At 37.3% G+C, this 24,688-nt stretch overlaps 1 protein-coding gene across 2 annotated transcripts; it reads left to right on the forward strand.

Annotated features, from left to right (window-relative positions):
• Window positions 1–206: 206 nt before the first annotated feature.
• On the forward strand, window positions 207–24,688 carry LOC140894440 (tripeptidyl-peptidase 2). 2 transcript variants are annotated; one of them, XM_073302944.1, is made up of 34 exons: window positions 207–676; window positions 784–862; window positions 1,169–1,242; window positions 1,366–1,475; window positions 1,579–1,659; window positions 2,117–2,203; window positions 2,299–2,441; window positions 3,464–3,614; window positions 3,706–3,828; window positions 4,513–4,596; window positions 4,688–4,875; window positions 5,013–5,187; window positions 5,278–5,399; window positions 5,491–5,570; window positions 6,305–6,363; window positions 7,197–7,351; window positions 7,561–7,739; window positions 8,164–8,276; window positions 8,370–8,540; window positions 13,172–13,300; window positions 13,423–13,523; window positions 13,611–13,728; window positions 14,495–14,574; window positions 14,752–14,824; window positions 14,973–15,058; window positions 15,143–15,194; window positions 15,304–15,438; window positions 15,581–15,649; window positions 16,055–16,147; window positions 16,835–16,927; window positions 22,555–22,653; window positions 22,784–22,876; window positions 23,370–23,552; window positions 24,089–24,688. In XM_073302944.1, the coding sequence occupies exons 1-34, from the start codon at window positions 355–357 to the stop codon at window positions 24,245–24,247; spliced, it is 4,059 nt and encodes a 1,352-aa protein (XP_073159045.1). In that variant the 5' UTR covers window positions 207–354; the 3' UTR covers window positions 24,248–24,688. The 2 variants fall into 2 exon arrangements, with proteins under 2 accessions (XP_073159045.1, XP_073159046.1); XM_073302945.1 differs by having other exon boundaries at window positions 23,373–23,552; window positions 24,089–24,687.

Here is a 24,688-nt window from a genome sequence, read left to right on the forward strand (position 1 = left end):
CGTAAAAATTTTTGAAAAAAAAAAAGACTAACATTATCAAAAATTAATTTTTTCAGAATGACTTCCCTCATGATTGTGAAAACATACGAGCCTATATGGAGTCGTACGAGGTATTTGATTATTTAATTAAAAATTAATTAACAAAGCAACGTGCATACGTGGGCTACATTGATCTATGCATTTTCATGCAAGGATAGATAAGGTCATTAAAAATTTAGCCACCAACATTGGGAACTCCACCCACCTCAGCTACCGAACAGAACACCTGCATTCCGCCGCCGCATTCTCCGGCGGCCACAGGATCCCCGAAATACCCCTCCTAGGTTAATTTCTTACCAAATATTTTCTATACTGATGCAAACAAAATTAATTAATGTCACTATTGTCCACGCACAATTGCTCGTCGCTGTTCCTTCTCTGCTGAAGCCCATTTCGAGCGAGAGAAAGTCCACAGATTCTCGGGTTCGATCGAATAATCGTAGCAAGAATTGTGGGTTCGGAGGGATTAGAACAAGGGCGATGCCTTCTGGTGAAGACAGCGGAGCTTTGCGTAATTTCAAGTTGAATGAATCCTCGTTTCTGTCGTCTCTTATGCCGAAGCAAGAAATCGCCGCTGATCGGTTCGTCGAAGCTCATCCGGAGTACGACGGCCGCGGTGTGACTATTGCGATTTTTGGTTCGTTTTTCGTTGACCATTTGGTGAAGTTTTACTTTTGATTTATTTCCTTTTGGTTTGCTGGAAAATTTTGAGTGTAGTTGAGTTCTGCGTGTTTAATTTGTTAGATTCTGGGGTGGACCCTGCAACGGCGGGGCTGAGTGTGACTTCAGAAGGAAAGCCGAAACTTTTGGATATTATTGATTGGTATGTGAATCGATTTTTTTTTTTCTTTATGAAAATGTAGGAAAGGTTGAGAGTTTCGATTGGTGCTTGTGAACATTAGGCTTGATGTCGCGCTGTTTTAGATTTATTTCATTTTATTAATGGTAATGCAGATTCTTTTCGGGGCAGCTGCTGAATTTAAGCTCTGTAATGGTTGTTAACTTGTTACTTTTTCTTGGGTGATTTACTTAGCTCGTTGAAGTATTGTGGAGATTTAAAACCGTAACTCAGTTGAATAAGGAAAATTGATGCAGTTTACTAAATTTTTCTAGTTAATTCTTTTGGTAGTACTGGGAGTGGAGATATTGATACGTCGACCATTGTGAAGGCAGATGATGATGGGTGCATTATTGGAACCTCTGGTGTGTTTTTTGTTTCCCATGTCAATTTTTTGGTATAGCATGGAGTTGACAAGTACATCCTCAGTGAAATATCGGGCATTCATCCAATTCTACTTATTTGTGTTTCTGCATAATGTGTAACAGGAGCTTCTTTGGTAGTAAACTCATCATGGAAAAATCCATCAGGAGAATGGCACATTGGCTGTAAATTGATCTATGAGCTTTTTACGAATACATTAACTGGCAGAGTTAAGGTGGCGTATTTCTGTGAATTCTTGTCAGTGGGCTATAATGTACAACAATTGGAAATGCTCATTTAAATGACTACGCTCCTTGGCTCTCCAAATTTTGTATCAGAAAGAGAGGAAGAAAAGATGGGATGAAAAAAATCAGGAAGCAGTAGCGGAGGCCGTAAAACAGCTTAATGAATTTGACAAGGTAGTCAGTTCTCCTCCGACAGTAATGTTACTATTTGATTGGAATACTATACCTGAATATGAATTTACCGTACTTCTGTTTTTTGTTAAATGTTGCATTAAATATACAGCACAGCCCAAGAATGTTGATGGAAATATACAACATTCGCTGAAGCCCTTGGTCTAATTTCTCCCCACTTCTTTTGTTTTTGTTTTTCTCCTTAATTATTTCAGTTACATTTTTTTGCACATTGGCTAATACTGCTTTTCAAAGAGAGAATTCTCAATTCTAGATAACCACGTCTGAAATAATTTTCTGCTATCTTTTATTTTTTTCCCCCTTTTTGTCTATGTGTTTTGTTTGTGTGGCTTACATGAGGTATTATTTGATTTTATATTTAATTACGGACTTCTTGTCTTATTTTTCTTCCACGAAAATATTTATGTTTTATTTTTTATACAAGTAATTTTACTTGTAGAAACACACTAAAGTTGATGACATAAAGCTGAGAAGGGAACGCGAAGATCTCCAGAATAGAGTTGATTTTCTTCACAAGCAGGCAGATGTACGTGCTCTCTCGTTGATGTGGGGGTGCTACTATTTTGTTTTTGTTGAAGTATCTATCTCTTGTTAATGTTTGGTCATGGTTTGATGATTTAGGTCTATGATGACAAAGGACCTGTTATAGATGCAGTTGTATGGCACGATGGAGAAGTATGGAGGGCTGCTCTTGACACACAGAGTCTTGAGGATGTATCAGGATGTGGGAAGCTTGCTGACTTTGTTCCACTAACTAATTATCGGTATTTTTAGGCCCTTGTACTACTTTGGCAAACATGTGTGGTTTATTTGGGCAGGTTGTTCTTGTGTATCTTATTTGAGTTAGTGTGTAATACTTGTATAATATTCTATAAGTCTACGAAAATAAGAGAGCCAATTTATCAATTTTTGTTAGCTAAAAGCACTGCTTATCTTGTTAGAGACGTTTTTTTGTTGTTCACACTTTCTCTTCCCAAGTCCATCCACTAGGTTGTCTTCTGGAGAGGGCAATACTTTCTGTAGAGGGATGTTGCTTTTCTGTGTAATTACTTTCTTATGTTTTTATTCTTATATCCCACAACGGCGAAGTCAAGAAGGAAGAACATCTAGTTTTTAGTGTATTAAAACTTTAGGGGCCATTGTTTATGGCTTCAAGCAGAAATCATCTGTTCAAAATTTAATCTGGCCATTTAGTGTGAACGGTAGGAAATAGTTTGAATAAGAGCAGACACGCAAATCTGGTCCCCAAAAGTTTGGTCTCGACTCAATGAAACATCAGATTCTGATGAATGTAGGTCTGCGGCTGCTTGTCTCATATATGAGGCATCTGGTCAAAAAAATCATTCACCAATATTTGTCAACTGATTGTAGCTGTCTACTTTAATAATCATTGTCATATTTTGTTAGCACACAAGATAGCAGAAATTTACTGTAGAAAACCACCTATTAAAATCATGAACTTCTGTAATAAAACATACAGAAAGAGCTGCCATCCACCATCTTCCAACCATTAAAAAGGTATCTTGAGATCTCTTTTTCATATTAGACACTAAAAAAATTTATTTTATTTTGAGTATTTTACTTAAGATAATCTGTTGCTTACTTTTTCCTTCACTTGCAATTTTTTCCCTTGCACACGAGCCGCTATTTGTTTGGTGATATTGGTACCTTGAAATTTGGATTTTGACCCTCATCACTGTGTCTCAGAACATGCAAATTCAGAGCATAAATATTGCTCGCATGTTGTATTCCTGGAATCTGTCTGGTAACTCTTATGTGATTATAGGATTGAACGGAAATATGGAATCTTTAGCAAATTGGATGCATGTGCATTTGTCCTCAATGTATACGATGAAGGCAATGTATTGAGCATTGTTACAGACTGTTCTCCTCATGGTACACATGTTGCTGGTATCACAGCTGCGTACCATCCAAAGGTAGTTTTATTTAGACACCATTAGTAAATCGTATCATGCAGTTTTTATTTTACATACTTGCATTTATCCCTAATATCTCTCGAACATCAAGGAGCCACTTTTAAATGGAGTTGCCCCTGGAGCTCAGTTGATTTCATGTAAAATTGGGGACTCACGCTTGGGTTCAATGGAAACGGGGACAGGGTTGGTTCGAGCACTGATTGCAGCGGTGGAGGTAGTTTCTTGCCCCTGGAATATATGCTGCACCTTATTCATGTAACAATAGAAATTTAATATTTCCCCAGTTGCTTATATCACAAGGTCCTAGCCCTAATAATTAAATAATTTTTTTCTCAATGCTGAATTTTGTGTGACATGGTCTGATAAATGCTATTAAGAGGGATGTGTTCCTTGTCATCTATATCTGACTTCATAACTGAAGCTGCTTTTTCCAGAAAGTATAGTGAACTTCATCATTGAGTTTTTTCAATGACTTGAAATCTTAAAAATTATTGAAAATTTTTTGTTTCTTGTGATGGAGCAAGGTCACAAGGAGTCATTATTCTTGTCAATATTTAGAGGACAATAAAAAGGGAATTGACAATTTGTTGAGGCCTCTTGGACTCGTTCTATAATTTGGATATTGGCCACATCTGTCTGCATTTTTGGCAAAATAGAAAAAAAAATGTATTGTACATATTAGTTCATTTTAATGGCTAATTTTTTCCTTTGCATGGCAATTCCGGCTCATCAGTCATTAGATATGTCTAGGGTGTGTTTATGATGTCATGTTAAGGTGAAGAACCCAGTAAATTTTGATGCCTCATCTTTAATCATTAAAATATCCATTCCCACCAAAAACTTTTGATGCCTCAACTTCTAAATCTTAGAATATTCATGAAAACTACTTGTAGTGCAGCACAAATGCGATCTTATAAACATGAGTTACGGGGAAGCCACATTGCTTCCGGACTATGGTCGTTTTGTTGACCTCGTAAATGAGGTGAGATAATCCACGTTCTTGAATTAACTTTTTGCATTACTCTAGGTCATATACCCCTATTAAGTTTCAAGTGGCTTATTTGATTATTTAGGTAGTAAACAAGCATCGGTTGATATTCATCAGTAGTGCTGGTAATAATGGGCCAGCGTTGAACACTGTCGGTGCACCAGGAGGTACAACATCTAGTATTATAGGAGTTGGGGCATATGTTTCCCCTGCGATGGCTGCTGGGGCCCACAATTTAGTCGAAGCTCCTCCTGAAGGTCTTGAGTACACCTGGTATGCTGTATTCCGATTCCAAAAGAGAATCCAGTTTTTCATTGATCGTTGCATGTTTTAGCATGGTTATCAATTGTGTTGCATGAAACCACAATAAAGCTTAGTTTTCTCAAACTCATATGTTGAATGTGATGTAGGTCTAGTCGAGGGCCAACAGCTGACGGGGATCTCGGAGTTTGTATAAGTGCTGCTGGTGGTGCCATGGCCCCTGTTCCTACATGGACTCTTCAACGACGCATGTTCATGAATGGAACATCAATGTCATCCCCATGTGCTTGTGGGGGGGTTGCTCTGCTTATCAGTGCAATGAAGGTTCATACTGATGTTCAATATTTTACTTCGTTTTAATTTTTTTCTGGATGTGTTTGATATCTTAAAACTGATGGTACTTAAAAATTTCAGGCTGAAGGGCTCCCTGTGAGTCCATATAATGTAAGGGAGGCTCTTGAGAATACATCAGTTCCCGTTGGTGGTTCGCCAGAAGACAAATTATCTGCTGGACAAGGGTTGATGCAAGTTGACAAGTTAGATTTAATACTAAGCGCTTCTGTTATTTATTTAACAGATTAACATAGCCGACTCTAATTGGGCTCATTTTTACATGAGTGGCTGTAGGGCCTATGACTACATTCAGAAGTTGCGTGACGTCCCATCTGTTTGGTATCAAATAAAGATCAATCAATCTGGAAAATCAAGTGGGTAAACTAGTTCTTTCTATTTGTGTCATAAATGGACACTATCCCATTGAATAGTTCTTTCCTAATATATGATACATGGATGGATCCAGGAATTAGAGTTGGAGTGTGCTTGAACTTAATAAGAAATTATATATTATTACAAAAAGTGCAATATATATAACAAAAAAGTCATTACATTGTACCACTCACAAAAATGGGAAAAATGTTTTTTTGGTCCTATATGTTGTCAAATTCCAATTTTAGTCCACTATCTTTGTTTTTTTGGGCAATTTTAATCTTTTTTTTGACTTAGTGCTGATGAAAAAATGTAGTGCTGATGTGTATAGTGCCACGTTAGCACTTCCAATGAAAAATAATAGAATTGTAAAATAAAAAACTGCAGTACTAATAGGAAAATTGACAACTAGAGGATAAAAATCACAAAATGACAAACTTACAGGACCAAAATAGCAATTTTCCCAAAAAATTGAAGTTGCACATTAGAATTACAGAGATGAACTGGGCTTCGGATGTGGAAAGGCGAGCTTTAGCGGACCAAGTACAAATTTTATGCATGTAATAAAAAAATTTGGGTTGGGCTGCAGTCTAGGACTGGCCTAAGCTAGATCCGTCCTTGATTCCTCAAAAGAACCATGCACTTGATGAAACATTATACAAGTTCTTGAATTCTTCGGGGTGTAATCATTTTGCTTTGACTAGCTGCTATCATTTTAAAGTTGTTTCATATGCAGCACCTACATCACGTGGAATCTATCTCAGAGAGGCTGATTCATGTCAACAATCAACAGAGGTAAAATGAATGGCAAATGAGTTTCATGATTTAGCATTTCTACAACTTTAGGGCTTTTTGAAATTTCAGAGTGAGTTTTTTTTGTGGGAAAAAGTAATCATCAATCATGCCTGTGTATTGCGTGCATTACCTGTGTAAATGTGTATGCAATTGTGTGTGTTTATTGAAACTCCACGAAGACATGGATTTCCTAGTCTTTTAGGTTCCCATGTAGTATTTAAGGCTTTATTTGATATTCGCGGAACCTGGTCTTTGATGAATTATTACAGAAAGATTGCAGACCTCTTTGCCTCCATTTCTCATATTTCCCTCTGATACATATTTTTTAGCTTTAGGAAATATAACTTAGGTAGTGCTTGAGAATGCTTCTTAAGCACAGCTCAAAAGTGCTTCCAAGAAGCATTCTCAAACACTACCTTAGTTTTAGTCTATGAATAAATGCTTTAGCTCTTGTGGGTGCTGTTGCTGGTGCTGCTATTTCTTTTCACAATTAGAAGAATGATTAATCCCAAGTGGCTTCTCGAATAGTAACACTTTTCAATTTTAGGGATCTGAGGCAGTGTACATTTAATTGTTTTATTACACAGATTTTTTTATATGGTAGACGGACAATCCTATGTCAATTTCATCTTAATTTCGGGAAATCACATTTTTGTGCAAGTAATGAGTTTTTAGAGACAATCATTTGGGGTTATGGTTGTTAATCGATAAATGATAATTTGCTATTAGACATTGAGGTTTGAGTCTTTGGACAATCATGCACATATTGAATCTGTGTTCATTTCCACAAAAGAATATTGTGGTTGAGTGGCTGACAGCTTTGTTTCTCTTAGTGGACGGTGAAAGTGGAACCAAAGTTCCATGAAGATGCAAGTAACTTGGATCAACTGGTTCCTTTTGAAGAGTGTGTTAAGTTGCATTCTACTGGAGAGTCAGTTGTGAGAGCTCCAGAGTATCTTCTTCTAACTCATAATGGTCGTGAATTCAAGTTAGTTTGCCCCTCTAACTCTATCTCCTTTTGGCTTGAGTGTGTTTCTTACATAGATCATAGCATGTTATATTGTTATTCATTCTATATGTTTTCCTTTCTATTGGGTTGGAGTGGGGAACAGGCTTACTTGGAGGCCAATGGAAAGTTTGACCATAAAACATTCCGATATCATTGATTTTGGTTTACACTTGCTCTTTATTGTCCAGCATAATTGTTGATCCCACCAATCTCAGCGATGGTTTACACTATTATGAAGTCTATGCACTAGACTGTAGATCTCCATGGCGTGGTCCTCTTTTCAGAATTCCAGTGACTATCACAAAGCCTAAAGCTGTGAAAAGTCGGCCCCCACTGATCGTGTTCCAGGGGATGTCATTTGTACCAGGTATAGAGTGATGTAACCTAGACGTATACAAGTTCCTCAGTTACTGTTTACGTGCTGCACGTTCCATCCTTAGTTGTGTACTTGTGTAGACTGGAGGGTGATATCACAGTGGAATTTTTCACTTCAGTGATAGCATTTTGTGTTATCATTACAAGGTACTTTGTATTTGGGTATTTATTCCGTGTAGGATTTTGATTTATCGCCTGTGTTTGAGTTTGAGTTTGAGTTGTCACTCATTTAGACTATGTTTGGAAATTAAAAATAAGAACTATTCTAGTCAAATTCTTAAGTATATCGCAATCCGTGTTATGGCTTTCAGCTAAAGTCCACTTTCTTTTATTGTACTTGATTTTCCTCTTTTCTCTACTGCTCGTAAAATTCCATTTTTATGCAACTGTAGTTTTGATTTTATGCATTTGATTAGGTCACATTGAACGAAAATTTCTCGAAGTACCAATTGGTTCTTCCTGGGTTGAGGTAACCATGAAAACATCTGGTTTCAGTACAGCTCGTAGGTTTTTCATCAATTCTGTTCAGGTAAATGTTTGGTGTCTGTTACGGTTTCACATTTTTTGTTTCTCTTTTTTCTCTCGGTACAAAACATTGTCCGGAGTTCCTTGCAACATGTAGATTTCTCCCCTCAAAAGACCCATAAAGTGGGAAAATGTTGCCACATTTTCTTCTCCTTCTTCCAAAAGTTTTTCCTTTGCGGTGGAGGGTGGACGAACTATGGAAGTAGCAATTGCTCAGTTTTGGTCCAGTGGTGCTGGAAGCCATGAAGCCACGATTGTTGATTTTGAGGTAACATATCTTTCCAGAGCATAACTGAGGATGCGTCTTAAATGTGGTGCATTTTTGTTTTGAGTTTTTTGCACCAAACTCCCCTGAAAATATTGAAAATACACACTTTATTGTTGTGAAAATTTAATAGGCATCTCAACCCTTAACCTTTTATAACAATTGTATGTTCTACCCTTAACCCCTTTTATAACAATTGTATGTTCTACCCTTAACCTTTTATAATAGTTGCACGTTTAACCCTTTCCCAAAAGCCCAAAATGAATTTTTAAATACGTGCTATTATTGTGCCTAAGTAACCGGTTTTTTATAATATTATTATGTTTATGGTATGAAATGTCCTAGTATTGTAATAATTTTCATATCTCTACTTAAATACATCACGTGTATTTTTGAAAAAAATTTGAATTATGATGTTAGCAATGCATTTGATTATATATGAAAATTATTACAATAATAGAAGGATATTTTCGTACCATAGACTTAATATTGGTAAAGAATGGCTAATTAGGTGCAACAACACGCATGTTCAAAAACACGTCATGACAAGGGTAAACCCTTGTATGAACTTTTTGTGAGGGAATAGTTATGTCAGTAAGGGCAAACTGTTTCCTGCTGTTATCAAGTTCAATATATGAAACAGATATCTTTTGCATGGTAATTAATCTTTATTATCAGATTGTCAGAGATTGGAGCTACATATATTGTTGTAGTTCGTGAAGAGGAAGTCGAGAGAAGAAAAGAAATCTGTATTCACATATCGAACAAGGGAATACACTACAATTATTTATAAAGATCTATCCTACATCAATCTCAACAAATCAGGAACAAATAAAAAAAAAAAACTAATCTAATCCTACAATTTAAAATACAAATAAATAAATAAGTTTCTATCCAACTAAATGAGATAAGCTAAGAGTTTATTACTCAATGCTCCCCCTCAAGCATGATCATATAAATTGGTCATGCCAGGCTTGGAACACAACTCTTCAAAATTTGGCCGGAAAAGAGCCTTTGTTAAAATATCTGCAGTTTGCGACTGAGTAAGAATGTACCTGAGGTTGATAATCCCACTTTCAATTTTCTCATTGATAGACGACCCCCCTCAACATGTTTGGTACGGTCATAATGAGCTGGGTTCTTGGATATGTTAATGGCTGCGTGATTGTCACATAGGAGTTTCACTGGATAACTATCTTCCACCTTCAATTCGCCAAGCAGCCTCTTGATCCGCGTTCCTTCACAAATTCCATAGGCCAAGGCTCGAAACAACTTCAGCACTACTACGAGCAACTACCGGTGGTTTCTTGCTTTGCCTGGTTACTAGGTTCCCCCATATAAATGTGCAGTACCCTAATGTGGAACGTCTGTCTGTAGGAGAACTAGCCCAATCTGCAGCACTATAAACCTTGCTTTCTCGGAGTGAACATTTTCTGAAAAGCAGTCCTTCCCATGAGTTCTTTTTAGATATCTTAATACCCGATATGCAGCATCCATATGTTCCTCAGTTGGACTGTTCATGAATTGACTGATACACTTACCATGAACTCAATATCAGGTCGTGCATATAAGTTTGTCCACTAGCCTTTGATATCTGCACTGTTGAGCTGTAATTGTGAGAAAGAAGTGGAGGAAGGGTTGGCTAGGGAGATCGGTTGCGGGGTGGAATTTTGGCCCATTCAATACCTTGGAGTACCCTTGGGAGGGAATCCATTAAGGGTTTCATTCTGGGAACCAGTGATCTTTAAGATGTCTAAAAGGCTAGCTAGCTGGAAGAAAGCATTCCTATCGAGAGGTGGCAGACTCACGCTGATATCGGCGGTCATGAGTGCCCTTCCCTTGTATTATATGTCGCTGTTTAGGATCCCACGCGGTCTTGCAGAGGATATGGAGAAAATTATGAGGAACTTTTTGTGGGATGGATCGGATGGGGAGACCCATTGTCATCTGGTAGGCTGGGATAAAGTTTGTAGACCAAAAGATAGAGGAGGCTTGGGAATAGGCAATCTTTGCCTTCGGAATAAGGCTTTGCTAGGTAAATGGTGGTGGCGATTTTCGACGGAGGGGAAGACTTTTTGGAAGAGACTTATAGCGAGCAAATACGGAGTTCAAGATAACGGTTGGGATGCGGGGTTGGCTAGACACAACACTTTTAGAAGTCCGTGGAAATTCATATCGAGGACGTATCTGGCTTTCAGTCACTCTGTGAGGGCAGTGGTTTTAGGGGGAATGGATTTAGATTTTGGGAAGATTGCTGGGTGGGGAATTCTAGTTTTAAGGATCTTTTTCCTAACCTTTTTCAGATTTCTAGGGAGCACAATAGACAGATTTCTTTTTTCCTTTGTCGAGATTCATCTTATTCCTCTTAACTCTCTATCTTGGAACTTGCATTTTCGATGCGATTTGAGGGATGATGAATTGGGGCAGCTAGGTAACTTGCTGGAAGTTTTGAGGAGGGTAAACTTAGTAGAGGGCGCGGAGGATGTGAGGAAATGGGTGTGGGACAGCTCAGGCTTATTTTCGGTAAAGTCTTTCTTTCCAGAGGAGCGATTCCCTAGCTTCTCTCTTTTTTACCCAATCTGGAAATCTCCTATTCCGACGAAGGTTCAGGTTTTCTCATGGACAGCTGCGCTGGGAAGATTACCTGCCTGCGATTTGATTCAAAAGAGGCTCCCGAATATCTCCCTTAGCCCGAACTGGTGTTTGCTATGCAAACAGGGGGGAGAGACTCAGGATCATATGGTTATTCACTGCCCGTTTTCTGGCTTCTTGTGGAACCTAGTTCTCAAGGAATTGAAATTATCTTGGGTAATTCCGAACTCAACAAAAGACTTATATGCTACTGATTTAGGAGGTCGGCTTGGAGAGAGAGGGAGAGTCTTTTGGTTAATAGTGGTTCATTGCGTGTATTGATCGTTATGGCTGGAGAGGAACAGAAGAATTTTTAAAGGTAGTGAAGAAGCGGTGAAAGAAATTTGGGACAGGATCAAATTGAGAGTATCCATTTGGGCTCACAAGGGTTCAAACTTTCAATCTTTGGCTTTGTTAGACTTGTACAGGGATTGAAAATTGACTTTGATTTAGATTGATAGCTGCCTTTGTTTGCATTGAAAAATAGTTAGCTTTTGTGTACCACTGGTCCACTTTTTGTATTCTAAGTAATCTCATTTTATCTATAATATTATAGTTTCTTATCAAAAAAAAAAATCTTCCCTTGTCAAATGGAGGGCAATCCTTTTTAATGCCTATCTGGATGTTTGGGTCCACTGGTGTATTTGCAGGCTTGCATCCTAAAATACCAGTTTCTTTCAAAAGGTCAAGGACATATTTCCCGTGCGAGATTGATATGCCGAGGGAGGATCTTTCCACTTTTATTCCCAAAAAATACTTCATGTGTCCGAGGTTTTTCATCTCAAATTCCTTTGAGAGCAGGAGTTTCACTTGGGCTATTTCATCCACATAATCACCTGTAAGAACAGTGACATCCACATAGACGATGAGAGCTGCAATATTACCTTCACCAGAGTGTTTACAAATAAGGTGTGATCAGCAGAAGTGGGCAAAGTGAGAGGGCCCAACATGATCTTGCGATGACTTTCCTCATGGTGTACTTCGGAGAAGACAGAGCGAAGGCTGGGCAAAGGCTTCGTTCCCAAAATTCGGCCGCGGACATTATCCGGGGAAGGAATGAGGCCTGATGAGAATTCAAAGATGCGTTTCTTTTCGACAATCGCCCTATAAAGGTTTCCATCGTCTGGGCATTTCCATTCATGAATCTCGAAAAGATCGAGCTGCTGCAGAGTCGTGTAAGTGTAGTAAAATATGCAGTGACAGTTGAATCTCCTTGGCGAAGTTACTGCAGGGAGCTGTCAATGGTAAATAATTCAGAGGAGTAGTCTTTGGATGAATAAGTGTCACGTGCCGCCTCCCATATGTCGTTTGCCGTATTGTAGAGGAGGAAGTTTTCGCCGGTTTCCGGTGTCATGGAGTTGGTCAACCATGACATAACCATGAAGTTCTCGCTGTTCCAGGCCCGAAACTTGGGATCTGTGGAATCTGGACGAGTTGAAGTGCTGGAGATGAAGTCTTCTTTCCCTTTTCCGCATATAAACATCATCGCAGACCATTGTAACTAGTTCTGGCCATGCTTTTTGTGACGAGTGATTGGGACGGATGAGACATCGGCAGCTGCTGGAGTGATAGACATGGTTGTTGGTGTGGTTTCAGAATCGGTTTTGGAAGGTTGGGATGGTGAGGCCATGCCGTATTTTGTCATGGAAGTTCCTGTACTTCTGATACCATTTAGTTTGTGAAGAGGAAGTCGAGAGAAGAAAAGAAATCTGTATTCACATATCGTTCAAAGGAATACACTACAATTATTTATAAAGATCGATCCTACCTCTATCCCAACAAATCAGAAATAAACCAATCTGATCCTACAATTTAAAACACAAATAAATAATTAAGTGTCTATCCAACTAAATGAGATAAGCTAAGAGTCTATTATTCAACAATGTTAAATATGTTTAGTGATGTAGGGGCTTAGTATGCGGATAACTTATCCGCATTTTGTAACTAATTGATATTTTATATAATATAATCTTGTTTCCTATAAAAAAAATGTTTATTATCAGATTACCTTTCATGGAATCAATCTCAACAAAGTGGACATTGTACTTGATGGGAGTGAAGCACCAGTACGAATTGATGCTGAAGCTCTTTTGTCCCTGGAGAATCTTGTCCCGGCAGCTGTGCTGAATAAGGTGATAAGAGTTGTTCAATGCCCTGTGCCCTTATTCACGTCATGTCGTGGTGACTGCATTATTATTGACATTATTCCTATTGATCTATAAGGCTTCTTTCATTTGCTTGGTGCATATTGCAGGTAAGAGTTCCATATCGTCCTATTGATGCTAAACTCAGTACACTTTCATCAGATCGAGACAAACTTCCATCAGGAAAACAGACACTAGCTCTCATTTTAACGTGGGTTTTTGTTTAGTACCAAAATACTCTCCTTGTTAAGTTGTGCTTATAGCTCTACCTGATAGAGGCTTTTGTGCAATTCTGCAGTTACAAATTCAAACTGGAAGACGGTGCTGAGGTGAAGCCTCATATTCCCCTGCTAAACAATCGAATCTATGATAATAAATTTGAAGCTCAGTTTTATATGATATCAGATTCAAACAAGGTGAGTGGCATGGTTTTCCTAGATAATTTAATGATTTTCATTGCGCTCATTACACATCTTTTCACGTGGGAAAGTTTCTAGTTTTGTCCAATTTACAGCCTGTATGTTCCCCGTGATTTACTTGTTTCCTTCTTGAGCGAATGATTGTTTTCTTCTGCTGATATAATCTGTCACACTCACCAGGAACGTGTTATGTCTTTGCCGCTGACCATAGACAATCCTAAATGACATAATGTGATGATTTTGACAAAACATTGCGTATCAAGAGCTTCGCTTTGTCCTTTTCTTGTACTTATTTACGTATTCCTCATGATTACTGAGTGATTGCTAGATCTTTAGTTCGCAATTGCTAGATCAACACCGTACCCTCTCTTTGCTTTATAATCTTCCTTTTACTTTTACTTATTCCTCGTGATTATTTTCCTTTGAACTTGTTCTTGGCACTTAAAAGTTATTGGCAGACTGAACTTTCATTACCAATTCCTACTTCCTAGTGTTAGTAAATGCACTTTCACATTGACTTAAAAGTACTTTAATGATGTACAAAACACCAACAAGAATTTATTAGTGTTCAAAACTGATGCACTGAAATTCAAGAAATGTGTTCCTTCTATGTGGTCTTTGAGTTGTGAATGAAACCCCCAGTATATAATCTTTATACTTCCACCAATAATTTTAATAAAGACCTCCAGAATGATGGCAGTTTGTTTTAAATACTTGAATCAGTTGTTTTGTCTCATGCCTAACAATTTAATTTATAATGTAGCGTGTGTTTGCCATGGGCGATGTTTATCCAGACACTGCCAAACTTCCCAAGGGTGAATACGTTTTGCGTCTTTATTTGAGGTGCTTGTTACGAATCATTTTTCTATATTGTGGCATGCTGATTTTTACTTGTGCATTTGTTGTTTGGCTATACTAGAAGATTGCGAAGGTTAGAAATGTAGGAGATAAGTATATCTTCATGAAGTATAAAAGCTTGAGATTTGAATGTGGTGTTTATCATAATGTATGTCCTTTTAGGCATGATAATGTGCAGTTTTTGGAGAAAATGAAGCAGTTGGTGCTATTCATCCAGATAAATTTAGAGGAGAAGGTAAATTACCCTGAATTACATAGAATAAATGAAATATTGATGTGCGGATTCTATTTTCTAGGCGCTAAGGTTACTTAATTGGATTGATACTATTCATGGCTTATGGTTTGTTTAGGAAATTTGACTTTTGTAAGAATTCCTAATGTAGGAAGCTATTCGATTGAGCTTTTATGCACAGCCCGATGGCCCAGTGATTGGCAACAGCAGCTTTAGTTCTTCGGTTTTGATTCCTGGGTATGCTAATCTCTGTTCTGCCATTAGCTTTCATTTCATATAGGTTCCCATGAATTTTTAATTAATATCTTATAATGGTGACAGAACTAAGGAAGCTTTCTATCTTGGCCCTCCTGCAAAGGACAAGCTCCCCAAGGTTTTTCAGCGCATGAAATCATTCTGTTGTCTTAATAGTTTGTCAGTGCATCTGCTTATCCTGTCCAGCAAAGTGGGACATGAATGCAATTATTTATTGTGTACTGCAGGCTGTTTCGACTGGCTCAGTACTTGTTGGCGCAATTTCATATGGAAAGGTTTCTCTTGGGGCAAATAGCAATGAGAAAAATCCAGAAAAGAACCCTGTATCATATCAAATATCATACATCGTCCCACCAGTTCAGGTTCTTAAACTCGATTGTCTTACAAAACAATCTACAGTGGTTTGCAAGGGAGAACTTTATTTAGTGTCTTATAAAAATTGATGTTATATTTCTAACATGGATGCTTGTCTATTTTTATACTTTTTGCTTGTATTTTTATCAGTTTGATGAGGATAAGGGTAAAGGTTCTTCTAGTTGCACAAAGAGTGTGGCTGAACAATTAGAGGAAGAGGTAAATATTTATTAAATTACAAATACTAACAGAAAAATTTACCATTCGAGCTTCTTTGTATATTTTTTGTTCTGTTCAATGACGTAGCACTTTAATTTTGGAGTTTATATCTTTAATCAAATCTTCTTAGCAAATATTTTTTTCGAAAAGGCTCATGAAAGTTTTATTAAGATAACGTTATAACCTGGGGAAAAGTGAAGTAAAAAGTTAAGGAAAGAAAATTGAAGAAACCTGAAAAGCTTGAAACAAGAGGAATGAAAATTATGCTATCTAGGAAACTTCTTGTCACCATGATTGGTTTCTTGCATATGATGTTGAATACTTTCAATTCTCTTTAACACTGAAAAATGCTACTCGCTTCATGAATTTGAAATGCTTAGAATTGGAATTCATCTTGCCAACCAGGTCAGGGATGCTAAAATAAAAGTCCTCTCGGGCCTACAACAAAGCACCGAGGAGGAGCGCCTCGAATGGAAAAAGTTATCAGCCTCACTTAAGGTCTTCTTTCTCTGTACCGTGATGTATATTTTACACATTTTTGAGAATCAAGTGCCATCGGTGCATGTAATATCATACATATGTAGCAACTTCTTGTAATTTTTGTTTGTTATTGAGTCTCATGTAAAACAACTATTTTTAGATCCCAAATCATGTCTTCATACTGTCGAGTATGGTTTTTTGCTACATGATTTACGACATTTACACACACTCAAATGATTTGAACTGGTGCTCTCTTCCCCCAGTCTATGCATACATTGAGAACATATGATTTGGATTTGGGGTTTCCAATGTAGAAAGTGTATTCATACAAAAACGTCTGGAACTGTTACTTTGATTTAGTCAGCTGCCTCAGTAATATTATCTTTGAATGACAAATACACACTGCTGGATGAAAGGAGCTGTGCTGATTTTGGTGAATTTCTATTACTATAATGGAATCTATAAAGTGAAATCCTTCCTTGAGAAAGCTAACATGGTCTCAATGCTTCTAATGCTCTTTCATTTATATCTGGACCGACCAACTATTGCTGGTGATTTATATTTCAATGGGTCTTTCTTGTGTGAGTAAAATTGTTATGCTCCCTGTGCCATCGCTTTAGGTAATTTTCGTAGTTTCATACATCATTACGGTATTCCCGTGGTTTTGATAGCTATTTTTTTCCCTAACAATCAATCTGTTTGCAGTCGGAGTACCCGAAATACACTCCTTTGCTAGCCAAAATATTAGAAGGGCTGCTATCTCAGAACATCGAAGATAAAATTCAACATCATGAAGAGGTAATATAGCACTTGTTACAATCACAAATATTTCTGTCAATGGAATGCTAATGAATGGAACAAACAGGGCGCAATTATACTATAATTGAAAATATATTGAAATTAGAATATAACCTAGAGTTGCGTCTGCACACGTCTCCACCTTACCCTAGCTAAGCTAGTGAACAATCGAGGAATAAAATGACTGAATGTCTTACTCTATTCTACTTCCTCCAATTATTTTTCCCTTGTCCCTACCAAAAGTAATTTCTTCTAAGAATTCAACACCAGATACAAATATTTGACAATTAAGGGAGAGTTTTCTGGAAAAACTGTTCTCTTTATTTACCAAAAGGATTACAATATGTAAGACTGGACATCAAGAATAATCAAATCCGTTGATCGCAGAATTACAGCAAAAATATATACAACAGTATAATGGAAATCTTGAAGAGATATTCGTGGGACTAAATAAGGAAAGAATATATAAACATCCCCCCTCAAATTGATGCGGGTAAGTCTATCAACATCAATTTGCTACCGAGAAACTTGTGTTGTTGGCGCTTCAAAGCTTTTGTTAAGACATCAGCTATTTGAAGATTAGTAGTGAGATGAGGAAGCGTGATAACACTGAAGGCCTCGCTGATATAATGACAGTCCACTTCTATGTTCTTTGTGCGTTCGTGGTAGACTGGTTTCGAACCTATTTGAATGGCACTGGTATTATCACCATGAAGTGGAGTAGGAGCAGTTTTAGAAAATCAAAGTTCGGAAAGAAAACCACGTAACCACACAATTTCAGAACAAGCTGCAGACATGGCTCTATACTCAGCCTCCGTGGAAGATTTAGAAACACAATCTTGCTTCTTGCATTTCCAAGAAATCAAGGCATCTCCAAGAAAAATGCACCAGCATGTGGTAGACTTCCTAGTATCCGGGCATCCAGCCCAATCTGCATCACTATACGCAGTCAAATGAACAACTGATTGAGTAGGAAAAATCAACCCACGAGTAGGTGACCCAATTAAGTATCGAATAATGCGACGAACTGCAACCATATGAAGATGTCGAGGCGATTGCATAAATTTGCTAACAATATGGACAACATAGGAGATATCAGGCCTTGTAATTGTTAGGTAGATAAGACTACCAACAAGTTGCCTATATAAAAAAAGATCAGATAAAAGCTCGCCTTCATCTTTCCGGTATTTCACATTCACCTCCATTGGCGTATCAACAACAGTAGGCATCCTTTAAACCAGCCAACTCAATGAGATCTTGGATATATTTATGCTGATTTAAGAACAAACCATGAGCCCGAGAGTGAACTTCTAGACCTAGAAAAGAGATGCCCAAGATCTTTCATTTGAAATGTACTATGCAACATATTTTGAAGCTTAGTAATCTGCCCCTTGTTATTACCAGTGATGATAATATTATCAACATAGACCAAGAGAAAGATCATACTTTTGGTTGTCTGATGAAAGAAGAGAGATGAATCATATTGACTTTGTGTGAAAGAGAAGTGGAGAAGAGTGCTGCGAAACTTCTCAAACCAGGCTCGCAGGGCTTGCTTCAACCCGTACAAAGAACGTCTTAGCTTGCAAACGTCATCAGGAGCTGTTATTGACATACCTGGTGGAAGTTTCATGTAAATCTCTTCTTTAAGGTCCCCATGCAAGGCATTTTTTACATCCAGCTGATGTAAAGGCCAATATTTAGAAGATGCAATAGCGAGAATGGTTCTCACAGTGGTCATCTTAGCAACTGGTGCAAATGTTTCGTCATAGTTGAGACCATATTCTTGTTTATTGCCAAGAGCAACCAATCGAGCTTTGTATCTATCTAAGGAGCCATCAGACTTGAGTTTCACAGTATAAATCCACTTACTACCAATGGGCTTAACATTTGGAGGACAAGAAACAATATCCCAAATATGATTTTTCTCAAGTGCTTTAAGTTCTGCTTCCGTTGCTTGCTGCCAACACTCATGTTCTATAGCCTGTCCATAACAAGTGGGAATAGAAATAGATGACAAAGTAGTAGACATAGCAGCAGGGTTTGAAAAACCATACCAATCAGGAGGTGAGGTCTAGAGCTTCTTCGGAAGGGCGGTGGATTATTGGAAATGGGTGGAACAAGATCAGATGTGGTAGGAAGATTGGGAGGAACTTTAGTGGGACCTGCAAGATGATCAGATGTAGTAGAAGTGCGTCAACGATAAACATAACCAGGTTGAAATCTTTGTACTGTTGTTGGCGACTCAAGAAATTGAGGCAAAACAGATGAAGCAGGAGACTCTAAAGCCTGTGGTGTGCTAAATAAGGGCTGATTTTAAAAAAAATATTACATTCCTAGAGACACGAGTTCGTCGGGCATGAGGATCATAGCAAAGGAACCCTTTTTGAGTTCCAACATATCTTAAGAAAGCACACTTGACAGATTGGGCAGCAAGTTTATTTCTCTCGTATGCAGGAAGGTGAACAAAGAAAACACATCCAAAACTACGAAGATTGAAATAATCGGGTGCATGCGGCATGCCCATACAAGCGAAAGTAGTGAGAATCATTATTCAAATTGGGAGATGGTAATCTATTGATCAAATAAACAGCAGTAGACAAAGCTTCACACCAAAAACGAGAAAGAACACAAGACTCAATTAGAAGAGTTCGAACAACATCAAGAAGATGACGATTCTTCCTTTCAGCCACACCATTTTGTTGTGGCGTGAAGGGACAAGAACGTTGTGAAATGATCCCATGATTTTGAAGAAAATGTTGAAATTCATTTGACATGTATTCACCACCTGAATCAGATTTTAAGACATTGATTTTGGCAGAAAATTGTGCTTCAATTAAAGCAACGAAGACTTTGAACACGGAGAAAACCTCACTTTTAGATCGAAGTAAATATATCCAAGTAAAACGAGTGAAATTATCGATAAATGTAACACAGTATTTGTAATGTTCATGAGAGATCACTGGTGCAATACCCCATACATCAGTGTGTACAAGTTCAAAAAGTTTGATAGTGCGAGTTTTAGAATTTTGAGCTTTTTGCTCCATGACAGCTTGTGTAATGAGCCGTTCTTCTTCCCTGAGAAGCTCTCCAATACAAATATCCAATACAGGAACTGGATCTCTGGTCATTAGGTTGGATCTGATTGCTTCAAACTGTCCCTTTTAACTTCATTAAAAGATGGTCACGCTTGCTAGTTTCATGTACTTTTCGGACAGCAATGAGTCCTTCAAGAGGTACATTTGCATACACAATATCAGTGTACTCGGCCCAAAGATTCTCAAAGGAAGAATAAAACTCCTGAATTGACATGCTCCCTTGACTGAGTTGTCCCAGCTGGAGTTCCAAATGAAACCTTCTTAGGGAAGAAGGTTAAAGGGAGAGTTTGAAGCAATCAGATCCAACCTGATGAACAGAGATCGAGTTCCTTTATTGGATATTTGTATTGGAGAGCTTCTCGGGGAAGAACAACGGCTCATTACACAAGCTGTCATGGAGCAGAAAGCTCAAAATTCTAAAACTCGCACTATCAAACCTTTTTGTAATCCTTCAAGAGGTACATTTGCATACACAATATCAGTGTACTCGGCCCAAAGATTCTCAAAGGAAGAATAAAAATCCTGAGTTGACATGCTCCCTTGACTGCGTTGTCCCAACTGGAGTTCCAAATGAAACCTTATTGCTGAGTTGCTTTGGTTATAAACTGTCTTCAAGTAACCCCACATTCTTTAGAAGTCTTATAAGGCTTGTTGAGATTGAGAAGTATGGAGGAGTCCACACTCCCAAGGATCCAATACATAATCTAAGCATCCTTCACCTCCCATTTTACATAATCTTTCCCCTTCTCGCTGTTAGGTTCAGGATTTGTGCCATCAATATGACCCATAATTCCTTTCCCTTAACAAAAATCTGGAATTGGAAAGCCCAAAAAGAATAATTCTTGCCATTAAATCGAACAAGAAAATGTTATGATCGTTCCAAAGACATGATTCAACTAGAAACAAGAATTTAGAGATCAGGTCCAAGAAAACACCAAGATCTCAGAGCTAGTAAAGGAAGCAGACAAGATGAAATGATCTCAGAGTTTTGGCTCTGATACCATAACAATTTTAAGCGAGAGTTTTCTGGAAGAACTGTTCTCTTTATTTACAAAAAGGATTACAGTATATAGACATCAAGAATAATCAAATTTCTTGATCCTAGCCCTATTATAGAAAGAAATATAGTAGAATTACAGTATAATGGAAATCTTAAAGAGATATTCAAGGGACTAAATAAGGAAATAATATATTGACAATTTTGGCCCAATTTATTTAAACCAATGTCAATATTACCCTCGCAACTAATTAGGCCAATTACACTTGAGTTCATAACAGCACCCACCATTACTTTTCTTATTTCTATTTGTGATCATGTAGAAAATACTTAGGATAACATTTTACCATGAACAATTTCCAGTCGCAGTGAAGTAATTTTCCTGTAATTAGGTTTTTGGTATTAACTCCCAATTATTAATGTATATGCTTTCCAAATTATTTTTGGCTCTTTTAGTTAATCGCATTTATGGACCACTTTTGGTTAGGTAATACAAGGGCTCATAAAATATTAAAAATATTTAATCACTGCTTCCAGACTTCAAGTATTGATTTTTAAGCCTTTTCATTGATTAAGAGAAATGTGACCGTTCACTTAGGCCTTAGCTCGTTTGCGATATTTTCTCCCAATTTTCTTTGCAAATCAAGGATTCAATAGTGAATCAACCAGTTTCTTCCAATGTTGGAATTCTTTTGCTTAAAATCTCTAGTTCACTAGTAGGAGCTTTGATTGTCAGGTAGATTGACACTGATGCTTGTTTTGTATCTTGTTGGCATGAATAGATTTCATATTCCATCTCAATCAACATATAATGCAGCTTTAGTTCTGTCAGTCAATTATTTCTGTAATGATACCACAAATGTCATGAATCTTGTGTTAAGCATAAATGGCCATTTTCTCACTCAACCTATGGTAATTTTGTTATGATATGATGAATTTCTTGGATCTTGTCCCGAATAATAATGACCTTACCTGAGACTTGAGAAAACTGTCCAAATGAGTTTACTTTCATTGTTAGCTGTGCAAGATTTACATTTCCTGTTTTGGTGGAAATATCAAGTTAAATGTCTTGTCACTCTCATCCAATTTCGAAAAATTATTGGCCCTATTCTACATAATTTCTCGTCGTTTGAAAAAAGAGAAACAACTTATATTTTATATTGCTTTAAAGTTTTTCTCTTAAAAAAATAGTACCATTTTTCTAAAAGGTGATCCACAATAAGTTAACCTGGTTCTGCTTAAATCTGATCCAAACCTAAACTTCAAATCGTCAAACAGCCATCAGTATCAACTGCCGAGTTAACCAATTTGATTTTTTGTGTGAATGTGTGACAACTATTTACAGTAAAGAAAATCCTGCAGTAACATATGGAAGTTTAAGAGTCTAATACTCAATTTTTTCAGCACTTACTATTTTTGTATAGTAATAGCTCCAAGATTGATTTAAGTCCAAACGAAGCATTTAAATTGATCTCATTACTGACTACTATCTACTGATGTACTTTTGTACATAATTTCCTATAATTACGGTGCAGATTATTGGTGCAGCTGATGAGCTTATTGACAGTGTTGATACTGATGAATTGGCAAAATATTTCTCGGTCAAAAGTGATCCAGATGATGAGTGTGCAGAGGTGAACATTTAATAATTTCATCTGCACCTTGCATGAGAAGTATATCACTTCTGAAATATTTTTTTTTATCATCCCCCATCTTTACCTTAATAGTTTCAAACTTTGAGATGGTAGTATGCTTTTAACCTAGAAAACAAAGAAGAAAATGGAGACAACTCGTGAGCAGTTGGCTGAGGCATTGTATCAGAAAGGACTGGCTATAGCAGAGATTGATTTGTTGAAGGTATGAAAGATCTCAATTGCTGTGCCTTGTTCAATTGAGTAAACTTTTTGATCAAGATGTAGAATTGATACAACATTCCAATATGCATGATTTCATGCTATAGGAATCCATGATGAATAGGATCGAGTTGTCAAAATTTATTTTGGAAATGAACCCAGATCTTATTCTTCTTGTTCTAAAATTGATTACTTTTATGTGAAGAAAATAAGTGAATAAAGTGATTCAGACATGCATTGCACATTGAACAACATGGATGAAAAGGTATTTCTTTGCTTGCATGTGAAGCATCTTTACGATAAAAAATGCTATTTGTATACAATCATTAGATTTTTTAATCACGACTTGCGTTATCAGTTTAGACTTTAGTCAAAACACCTATTAATCTTGGAACTAACATATTTCTTTGAAATGTATTTCCTCTTGATCAAACCAAGCATTACTCCAATAGCTTTAGGATTTAGAATTTTGATTGTACTAATTATTTCATCTGTAGCAGGGTGAGAAAGTTGTGGATAAGAAGGATACCCAAGCTGCATCTGACTCCAGTGGACAATCAGATTTATTTGAAGAGAATTTCAAAGAACTCCAAAAATGGGTGGATATGAAATCCTCCAAATATGGCACTCTCTCCGTCACACGTGAGAGGCGCAAAGGGTGTCTTGGCACTGCACTAAAGGTACTGTTTACTGAGTGGGGTTTTAGTAATGTAAAACGAGTGCTAGAGGAGAATAATATCACTGGCCTCTACTGTGACAAACTACTATTTAAATCACTAAGTACGGGCCATAATTTTGGAAGCTCATCAGTACTACTCAATTAGGAGCTCCCAGTCATTTGAACTTCATTACCATAAAGTCAGTCCTGAAACAAAATGAAATCAGAGTCAGATTTTTCTTTTAATTATCCCCACTATCATAAAGTGAATCCTCCAGCGACGAGACACCTTTTGTGTTTAAATTAGCATTCATAGGTCATAGAAGATGGTGAGAGAGCCAATTTTTATGGGTTTAAGCTGGAAGGTTAACTTCTGGCCTTGTGATAACTTTTTTTTCGAGCTGACGCAAGGACAAGGTTTCCTACATCGTTACTTAAAAGTTTGTGACTGGAATAATATACTATATTATCCATCGTATCACTTGTTATATGCTCGTCTTTCCTCAGAAATTTAGCAGAATTTCTAAGGTTATGTCTTGTACGACTCTCTGAATGCAGGTGCTAAGTGACATGATCCAAGAAGAAGGTCACCCTCCTAAGAAGAAGTTCTATGAACTGAAGCTTTCGTTGCTGGAGCAAATCGGATGGGGCCATCTAGTGATTTACGAGAAACAGTGGATGAATGTTCGTTTCCCGGCAAACCTACCGCTATTTTAAGTCTTCACATCTTCATACAAAGTTATTCAATAACAGCAAGAACGTTCGGTGCTTCCACATGTATTGAAGTGAAAGCCAAGGATTTCGCCATTTAAAAAACAAGTCATTTATTTTGCGCAGGTAGATAAATTGTTCTTGCAACTTATCAAGCAGTAGCGAAATCACAAATGCAGTTATCTGAGGTACATGCCGCACAGCAGTTTCCCATGAGTAGAGTCATAGTGTTCCTGGAAAATGTTATATAGATTTCGCAGCCAACACACTCCATATTTTTGTCGTGCAACCAAAATACTGCATGAGCTCGTCCAAAACAATATGTTGCTGGAATTATCATAGCAGCTTTAGCTTCTAATTTTCCAAATTAAGACTAGATTATTTTTAACCGATTTGTTGGGTGCATAAATATTTTGACAAAATTTGAATTTTATTGATTGAAGTTTT

This window comes from Henckelia pumila, chromosome 4, assembly GCF_033568475.1.
Source record: "Henckelia pumila isolate YLH828 chromosome 4, ASM3356847v2, whole genome shotgun sequence".
NCBI lineage: Eukaryota > Viridiplantae > Streptophyta > Magnoliopsida > Lamiales > Gesneriaceae > Henckelia > Henckelia pumila.